Source organism: Pristis pectinata, chromosome 2 (assembly GCF_009764475.1).
Source record: "Pristis pectinata isolate sPriPec2 chromosome 2, sPriPec2.1.pri, whole genome shotgun sequence".
Classification (NCBI taxonomy): domain Eukaryota; kingdom Metazoa; phylum Chordata; class Chondrichthyes; order Rhinopristiformes; family Pristidae; genus Pristis; species Pristis pectinata.
Genome location: NC_067406.1, coordinates 61,712,361 through 61,722,382, shown reverse-complemented (window position 1 = coordinate 61,722,382; position 10,022 = coordinate 61,712,361). Strand labels below are relative to the sequence as shown.

The 10,022-nt window shown below is 38.5% G+C and overlaps 1 protein-coding gene across 3 annotated transcripts in view; it reads right to left on the bottom strand.

The window, feature by feature from the left end:
- Positions 1-622: 622 nt before the first annotated feature.
- The window catches only part of kdr (kinase insert domain receptor (a type III receptor tyrosine kinase)), a 61,193-nt gene continuing 51,793 nt past the window's right edge, over positions 623-10,022 (bottom strand). For all 3 annotated transcript variants that reach the window (XM_052041523.1, XM_052041515.1, XM_052041532.1), the window contains 2 exons: positions 8,917-9,002; positions 623-2,911 (listed from right to left, as the gene is read on the bottom strand). In XM_052041523.1, coding sequence (XP_051897483.1) covers positions 2,713-2,911; positions 8,917-9,002 — 285 coding nt within the window. In that variant the 3' untranslated portion in view covers positions 623-2,712. The remainder of the gene's footprint in view (positions 2,912-8,916; positions 9,003-10,022) is intronic.

The following is a 10,022-nucleotide window of genomic DNA, read 5'->3' as shown; positions in this document are numbered from 1 at the left end:
GTGCAATATGCAAATTGGACAGCAGTTTCTGTTGTCCATGCTCGAATAGTTAATGTGGAAATCAGGAAGCTTGGTTTCAAACTATTCTACTCCAGGAACTTTTGCTCTTTCTAATTCACTATTCACATGCATAGAAGATTGCAGGTATATGGTACTTGATCATTAGATCCCCAGTGAACATGGCAGAAATAGTTAGGGTTCGTTCATCCAAGTGTAAGTCAACTTTTAGTCACATGATTATAATTAATACTGCCAAATATCTTTTTTGGCATTGAACATTTACTCTTAAAAGTTGTTGGAGATTTTAAAAAAATCAACTTTCTTTTGTACTTTTTTTCTGGTTTTCTTTATTTTGCTTACTGTGCGTAATTTGCATTGAACTGAATACTTTAATTTATACTTACTGGTCTGAAATAGATTGAATGACATTTGAATGAATTATTTGAAATTTCTATTGACAGGGGAAAAGACACATGCGGTTTCCAGTCTGGCATGTTGGGCTGTCTGACTGTCATATCTCTGAGAATATTTAACATGTGTACTGGCTTAATTTTTTAAATGAGAGCTCAGAAGTGAAAACCCATGAAGAAGACCACAACCACCAAAAGATACATGAAAAACATTTATTAAAATGAAATGAACCTTTAATACATGGTAATTTCTAAGAACTCTAAAATGAATCAGATATAGATTTTTTTTTACATTCAACATACATTCATTTTTGAGACTTGAGTTGTATTTTGTGTGAAAATATTAATCAGCCGTGATAAGGTTATCCTCCCATGATGAGTTCAATAAATTCTCATGGAAACAGATAATAAATGTGGCAATTAGACCCAGAAATTTCAATGCCAGACCAAAAATTGGTGAGAGTGGATCGGCTGCCCGTTGTGCACCTGCCAGAATTTCCTTCCCACTGAGGTCAATGGGCAATGTCTAACATTGGGACACAAGACACATTACTTCAATTAAAACACTGAAAGAATTATTCATTAAGTGTCAGATGATTTGATGTCAATATTTTTAAGAAAGTGTTTATTTATGGGTTTGTTCCATATGTAGTGGCAGCTCAACATTAAACTTAGATTTGTTTTCAAGCAAAATTATTCAAGAATATGGAGCATCTAAACTAAAGGTGCTTTCTTCATATATGGTTAGCTTAATCCAATTTTTGGGGTACCCTCATTGAAATCAAATAGACAAATATTACAAAGTGGGTTAGATGGAAAAAAATGAACCTATGAGCACACATTGTTCAGTTATTGATGTACGTACAGTGCCACTTCATTATCTCATCTCTTTGACAATTAGAACCACTGTCCCAACTGGCTGCCTGGATGAGGGGTACAGATGGTGTTCTGAATTGCTTGGTTCTCTGAATTTAAAGGCCCGGCCAGCAAGCAAATTTTCTTTAATAATGCCAAATTTCTCCATGACATAATATTGATTTTCTATAAAATTATTCTTGACAAACTGGATACAAATCTAAGAAAGTACAAAACAAATATATATATTATATATACAGCATGAGTTGCCTCGGGAAGATGTTTATTAATCTATAACATCACATGTCTTTTGAAAGAGTTCATCTTTGGAAGACAAAAGACAGAATCAGAGAATTAAAATGAATAGCTCAAACATTCTCTCTAAATAATGTAACATCACAATAAAGTAGTGTATCTATCATTTTTGAAATAATACATTGATCACTTTGAGGTCTTTTCTATGTGATTGTATAACTCATAACTAAGGCTCCATAGATTCACATTCAAAAATAGTTAAGGAGATGCATTTGTTCAATATATATTATATACAGAACATCACAATCTTTATAAACTTCTAGTTAGATGCATACATACATTTGTTTGGAAGTGTTTTTCTTGTTGCACAATAGAAAGAGAGTATGTACCAGCAGATGAACCTTTCAATCCAACATTCCTTCAACCATGGCAGTAAAAACTGTGCACTGTTTACAGAATTCTCATTCAATGGAAGTGTTTATATTTGTGTTTAATATATTATCTGTATTTGTGAACCTGCAGACATTCAACACTCAGCTGCTATAAATAGGTGCCTGCCTATATGTCCTTTCTCACAATCTCTCTGCACACACTCCGATGTCTAACTGGAGAGGTATCCATCTAAGTGGATGAAAAGTACTTTGCAGTATGCAATATATACATGCAGATGGTTTTGTCCTGTGTTTGGAACCCAGTCTTAGTTGCCGAGTAATTTTAATTGTGCAGTATTTAACTCAGCATTAGATATGCTTGAAGTAGGCAACTTGATGGAATGCCTTAATGTGAAAAAATGGCCACCTACATAACAGTCAATGATAGCCACTATTTTTCCAGACAGCTGTTCTGACAGCCTTGTTCCTTCCTTGTATGCCGCATGATAGAGCTGATGTGTTGGACAATCAAGGCCACTGGAACTGAACTCACAAGTGTAGAAGACAGAAATCAGTTCAAGCCTGACAAATTCCTCATCAGTAGGCTGAACAGCAGATAAGGTATTCACTGTGAATTATTCCAGGGCAATCTTCAGCTACATAAAGATATCCATTGTCAATATTCATAATAGTTCTATTAGCTAGCACAGTCAAAGCTCATACTTTGACAATATTTTAGAAAATATATGTGGTAACTTTATACAATTATGGCTTAGGTGAATTTGCTACACGGTGGCATCCTCTGAGTTCAGTTTGAATTCTTAAACAGGTGGTGCACTGTATCGACTCACATGGTTGTAATCAGCTGGTGAGCTGCAGTAATTTTCCTTTGGCTGTGCTTCCTCATTGGAGTAAGGAGCTGTGTCAGTGTCGTCGGAATGGTATCCTGACTGGTAGCCACTCGTCTGGTTAGAGACTTCAGATGTCACAGATTCTTTGCTCTTGCTTGGAATTAAAGCACTATTGATGACAAGAAAATAAATGTTTAAATTTATGTACATCATCTCAAAATATTGTGGGAAGGAAATTGCATTAAATCTTTGTGTTGCAGAGCCAGCTTTCACTGGTTTTGCATGCATACCAACCCAACTGGATAAAAGAGTTATCTATCTAGTGACCATAAGAGCCATGCAAGAAATGGATTTTGTGAATATCAAACATCTACCCAATGCTGTGTTGCTAAATGTGACACAAGAGAGAAGTTATCTTTAAATTAAGATAAGATTTCTTTATTAGTCACATGTACATCAAAACACACAGTGAAATGCATCTTTGCGTAGAATGTTCCGGGGGCAGCCCGCAAATGTCGCCGTGCTTCCGGCATCAACATAGCATGCCCACAACTTCCTAACCCGTACGTCTTTGGAATGTGGGAGGAAACCAGAGTACCCTGAGGAAACCCACGCAGTCACGGGGAGACTCCTTACAGACAGTGGCCAGAACTGAACCCGGGTTGCTGGCACTGTAATAGTGTTACGCTAACCGTTACACTAAAATTCATATCAGCGATGTTAGTTTCTTTGCCCTATGCATAGAAATCTTCCAGAGCTTCACCCTCATATATTTGCTGTTGGTGCCTTTAAGCAAATATGCAGTTTGGGCTGGGAGCACCTGATTTCTATTGGCTGCAAATTGTCCAAATCTGCTTCTGTTGTGCATTGATCAAATATTTGATGTACTCGTTAATGATCAAATATTTGCCAGTCCTTTAGGGCTGTGGAAAAACATCTTTTAATCAAAAAACCTTGGTTTCCATGCCAAAGGTGATGGTACCAAAGGGGCTGCACATGTACCATCCTTGATAAACTGAATTTATACTGCCTGTGTATAGGTAGCTGAATAGATGCTTCACAGAAACCGGCCTCCCCTCCTTGGACTCTGTCTTTACCTCTCGCTGCTATGGTGAAGCAGCCAGCATAATCAAAGACCCCACCCACCCAGGTCATTCTCTCTTCTCTCCTCTTCCATCCGCTAGAAGATACAGGAGCCTGAGGGCAGACACCACCAGGCTTAAGGACAGCTTCTAACCCACTGTGATAAGACTATTGAACGGTTCCCTTATACGATGAGATGGACTCTGACCTCACGATCTACCTTGTTGTGACCTTGCACCTTATTGCACTGCACTTTCTCTGTAGCTGTGACACTTTACTCTGTACTGTTATTGTTTTTACCTGTACTACCTCAATGTACTCTGTACTAACTCAATGTAATTGCATTGTGTAATGAATTGACCTGTATGATCAGTATGCAAGACAAGTTTTTCACTGTACCTCTGTACAAGTGACAGTAATAAACCAGTACCAATACCAGTTTCTGCAGCTTATTAAGTAGGCCAACTTGGATAATCAAAAAGGTCACTGGGCCCTTCTACAATCCAGCAGCATCTACCTCTGTTGCTACACTTTGCTTCTTACAAGGGCAAAGGAGTTCCCCTGCCATCTACAGACTGCCTTAAATGACTACAAAGTGAAACTTAAATTCAAACTACACAAGAAGGACAAGTTAAAGATCCAGTCAAAAGAAAGGATGGAACCAAAACTGCAATATAAATATATAAAAGCTTCAAAACCATAGCTATTAAGCTACTCCAAAATGTCTGACAGGACTGCTTTAGAATTAATCTGGGAGTTGGGCACACAGCCTTTACATACAAGGCTAGACAGGATACAGCAAGCCAGAATAGTGACATTCAAATAAATTTCCAATGGAAGGTAAACAATCATGGTAGCGAACTATAGAAGGGAAGTTTATTCAACATTGAGGTGAATGAGCAATGCAGTTTGAATAGTATATATACAATTAGTGGTGACAAAGCACATTGATGAAGGTAGAGCAGTGGATGTGGTGTACATGGATTTTAGTAAGGCGTTTGATAAGGTTCCTCATGGAAGGCTTATTCAGAAAGTCAGGAGGCATGGGATCCAGGGAAACTTGGCTGTGTGGATTCAGAATTGGCTCGCTCATAGAAGACAGAGGGTGGTGGTAGATGGAGTGGATTCTGCCTGGAGGTCGGTGACCAGTGGTGTTCTGCAGGGATCTGTTCTGGGACTTCTGCTCTTTGTTATTTTTTTAAATGACTTGGATGAGGATGTGGAAGGGTGGGTTAGCAAGTTTGCTGATGATACAAAGGTTAGTGGTGTTGTGGATAGTGTAGAAGGTTGCTATAGAATACAACAGGATATTGATAGAATGCAGAGCTGGGCTGAGAAGTGGCAGATGGAGTTCAACCCGGATAAGTGTGAAGTGATACACTTCGGGAGATCAAACTCGAAGGCAGAATACAAGGTTAATGGCAGGACTTTTAGCATTGTGGAGGAACAGAGGGATCTTGGGGTCCACGTCCATAGATCTCTCGAGGTTGCCACGCAGGTCGATAAGGTTGTTAAGAAGACATATGGAGTATTGGCCTTCATTAGTCGGGGTACTGAGTTCAAGAGCTGCGAGGTGATATTGCAGCTTTATAGAACTCATGTCAGACCACACTTGGAGTATTGTGTTCAGTTCTGGTCGCCTCATTATAGAAAGGAAGTGGAAGCTTTAGAGAGGGTGCAGAGGAGATTTACCAGGATGTTGCCTGGTAAATCTCCTCTGCTAGGGCTTTTCTCTTTGGAGAGAAGGAGGATGAGAGGTGACTCGATAGAGGTGTACAAGATGAAAAGAGGCATAGATTGAGTAGACAGTCAGAGAGTTTTCCCCAGTGCAATAATGGCTAACATGAGGGGATATCATTTTAAGATGATTGGAGGAAGGTATAAGGGGGATGTCAGGGGTAAGTTTTTTTACACAGAGAGTGGTGGGTGCATGGAACGCACTGCAGGCAGAGGTTGTAGGGGAAGATACATTAGCAACATTTAAGATATTCTTAGATAGACACATGAATGATAGAAAAATAGGGGGAAATGTGGGAGGGAAGGGTTAGGTAGATCTTAGAGCAGGATAAAATGTTGGCACAACATTGTGGGCCGAAGGGCCTGTACTGTGCTGTAGTGTTCTATGTTCTATGTATGTTTGATGAAACAGTGATATCAAAACTAAATCAAGGATCAATAATTGAGACGTGGATATAAAAGGTCATGGGAAGGGAAAATATAACAAGAGGTTTAGTCAAGTGCCGTTGGTGAGAAGCACTTTAAAATTAAAAGCATACTCTGGTGAGAATGTGAGAATTAGAGCAAATGAAATGCATGGATCTTTACAATAGGCAGAAAGCAAATCCATTGATTATTGTGGCTGACTATGTTAACAGGATGACCTTGCGAGGAAGAGGTTGGTTGAAACAATTGATGCTGGATTATAAATGCAGATGGTAAAGGATGCATTGAGAAAAAAGGTTATGGCATTTCAATCAAACACGACAATGAACTTTGGCCTACAGCATTCCATCTGAGCTATTAAACCATATCTCACTCCATGCAGGATATGCTGCTGCTGAAATGTAAATGAAAAGAAAACCAGAACAAAGTTGAGTCTTGCCCAATGCAATTTGATGTGGAAAAACGAGGAGGTGAGATGACGTGGAAATGGAAGCAAAGTAAGCATCATGACTCAAGGTGCAAGGAGAAGATGTTCAGTCTGCCTGATAAAGCTTACGTACTGGGACCTTGCAGCAGCTCAGTGAAGCAGAGATGAGATATCAGAGAGGTAGTTGTGTACTGGGAGTTATCTAGTGAAAATTGGCAATGAATTCCACAAAACCTCTGTTGACCACTCAGACCTGGTGCACGATATCTGATAGCATAGCAAGGGGGACTTTGAGATCAAAGGTGTTTCTGAAATAAGTTCCACAACTGTTCAAGAGGTATTAGGTGAAACCAGGCGAGGAGAGAGATGATGGGAAGATGGAGCCAGGTGGGGGATGGGAGGGTGGGGTAGAGAAAGAGGATGGAAGGTGATAAGTGGAAACACAAGAGGATGCAGATGCTGGAATCTGATAAGTACGGAAAGTGATAAGTGGAATCAGGTAAGTGAGGGATGATGGGCCCATGGAATCAGTTGAGGGAGGGGATAGGAGACCCAGTAGTTGTGTGGAGAGATAAGAAGGAGAGATAAAGGAACACAGGGAGTGCAGGTTACCTGAAAATGGAAAATTTTCATATCTTTGGGTTGTAGACTAATTTGTTCAGATGTCTAGCTCAGGCATCTGAACGTTACCCCTCCAACCACTTGCTGAGACTAATGAATAAATTCAACACTTAGAATCTTTCAAACAGCCTCTTTCTACCTAGGTTCTGATAGCGGCGTGTTAGAACAGGTACAGAATAAAACTCTTTTCCAAAAAACTTCATAGCTCTCTAGAAGATGCAGGAATATATGTGGGCCGAAGGGCCTGTATTGTGCTGTACTGTTCTATAATATTGAGGCATTATTACCAAGCCATCATATGATGACATTAATAAGATTCTGTGTCTATTCATGTAAGAAGCCAGTAGAACACAGGAAATGAAATTTGTCTTCAGCAACTGCACAAAATGGACCAAACAACAGCCCATTTCGCACCCCATGGAAAATAAAACTGGGCAGCTGAGTAACAGCCTGCTGATTATTTTGCATTGTTACCAAAGAGTAATTTTACATTTGATTTCAAACCATTTACTGAAGATTTCAGCAAGAATAACAAGTGTTAATAAACATCCGTCTTCATTGGAAATTTCTTCCAATGACGTGGAAAGAGCTCCTGAACTGACAAGCAGATGAAATTCTCCAGCTTTTGATAATCCCTTTATGAGTCATAAATTATATTTGCTTTATCTCACACTTCAGCCATAAATTATAACTGCTGTTATAATTTTTGGCTTCAAAATCCATTTAGTACAAGCCAACATAAAGTGACATTGACTCCAATTCCTGCCCTTTTTAATTCTTTGGGAGGTTTATCAGATATTAAACATTGTTGACTGCACATAAAACAATTTCCTGAATATGAAACTAAAGCTGCTAAAATTAATCCACACATTGCAGCTTTAATGCAGACCCCAAACTTTATTATTAGTTAAATTAGTTGTTTAAAAATAATACTATTATATACCAACAGAAATGTATAGCAAATTTTGTTTGTTACATAGGCGCAGTGAATCCAAATCATTCAAGGAAGATGTCTGAAGAATGAAATTACTGAACACCTTCTTGTTAGTGCTGTTGGTGTCCAAAAGAATTTTACAACAGTAGAGAAGGAGAGAACATTAAGAAATCTGTCAGGGCCTCCCTCAAATCTTTGAGAGCCATTAATGAGTTACACAGGAGACTGCAGGATTTGAAGTAACACTCTTAACAAGTCCAGTCCGTGAAATATATAGAACCCTGTTTGTACAAAATACGATACAAAGTTATATCCTTTACCTAACAAAAACTGACCTAAGATAGAGAGGTTTGTGTTCATGACCTATTCTCAAAGTGTCAGAAGACACCTGTGTTTATAATGCTTGGTTCACCTGAGGGTAGAAGTTAGTCAGTGATATCAGCAGATGAATGTACTAAAAGATATCTGGCAGTTCACAATGGACTGATGATTTGCTTTCATTTCATTCTTCCCTGATGAAAAATGTTAAAGTTAATTTTACTGGGGGTAGAACTGAACTGAACATTTTTAAAATGAAATTAAGGGGTCCTTAATGATCCAAAGCTTGTTCCACCAGTTTGACACTCAAGCAGTGGAAGTGAAAATGATCCCGTTTTGTCTTGACCTAGAAAGCTAAATCACCAGTTGCAATTAAAAGTAAACCAGGCATGTGCAAGCTCCAACCAGAGTCAATATTACTGTCCAAGAGCAAGAGCATGATAAATTTCAGAGTCACTGAGGACCAATATTCTTCAGTGTGTGCAGTCTCTATGCCAACTACAAATCTCACTTTCAAGTGTATAATCCTAGTGGCAAAAGTGATTAACAGTTCTTCAAAGTATCTTATCTCTTCCTAAAGAAAATATTTTCTTATAATAGGTATTACTTTAACTAATCTTGAACTTACCTAAATGCCAATGACTGACTCTGTCTGGAATCCAATGTCTTAAGTTCCTCTGATGCAAGTATCATGCCACTGTCAGTCTGGTTATCCTAGTTAAAGGAAAGAACTCGGTGAAGACAAGTAACATTCTTTTGAAGTCCTTCCTGAGATAGCATACAATGAAGAAGAGCCAACCAGCTTGCCAAGCCTGTTCTTATCATAGACTGGAGAGCACCATAATTGTCATGGGCTCTCCTTCACTAATTAGACACCCCCTAAGAGAACATTCTGTTAAATGTATTCTGATTTCCAAAGATAGTTGAGAAAAACTAGAGTACTCACACATACTAACATCTCCAATACAAAATTCCAATGTGGTATCACCATTCAAATCTTCCCTATTATATCCCTTGAATATTGTATCTCTTCAGTTTATATTGTTGTGTCCTTACAATTATCAATCTAGGCAGTCTGTTCCACACCCATATATACACCACTCTGCTTAATACAAGTTGTTCAGATAAGATGGTGCACTTTATCCCTGATCGCCTGGAGTCCTTGTATTAACAGCACTCCAAGAATGGTGTTAAGCTTGTTTATTTTGAAACTGTCTCCCAGTTCAATGATCAAAATTCTATTTCAAAATGTCTGCTTAGTTCGGCATGAGCCTTGTCTTGCTTTATCTTAAGACACTTAAAAAAGATAAATGATGGCCTGGATTTTGCAGCCATAGCTTGCTGCTGCTCTATGTATGAAATTCAGAACTACCTTATCCACATCCCCTGAGCAGCAGAGGCTTCTGTGAATAAGAACTGTCACACTAGGCAGGCCAAATCGAGCTCCGCTCACAAAGCAGATGAAACAGTTGGCAAAAGCCAGAATCCCCAGCTTAGACAGCTTTAAAAGCTGTTTAAACACGTCAAAACTTTCTACATATTTCTAACAATCAAAACATTCAGAAAATATACTCAAACAATGAAAGATTAATCAAGCTAATGAAATATTTAAAAACATTTGGAAATATAAGAAAATATTTAAAACATTAAAAATACTTAACATCTTTAAAACATTCCAAGTAACTCAAGATGTGTGATGAATGAAATGAATGGATAAAATCTGCCTTTGCCATC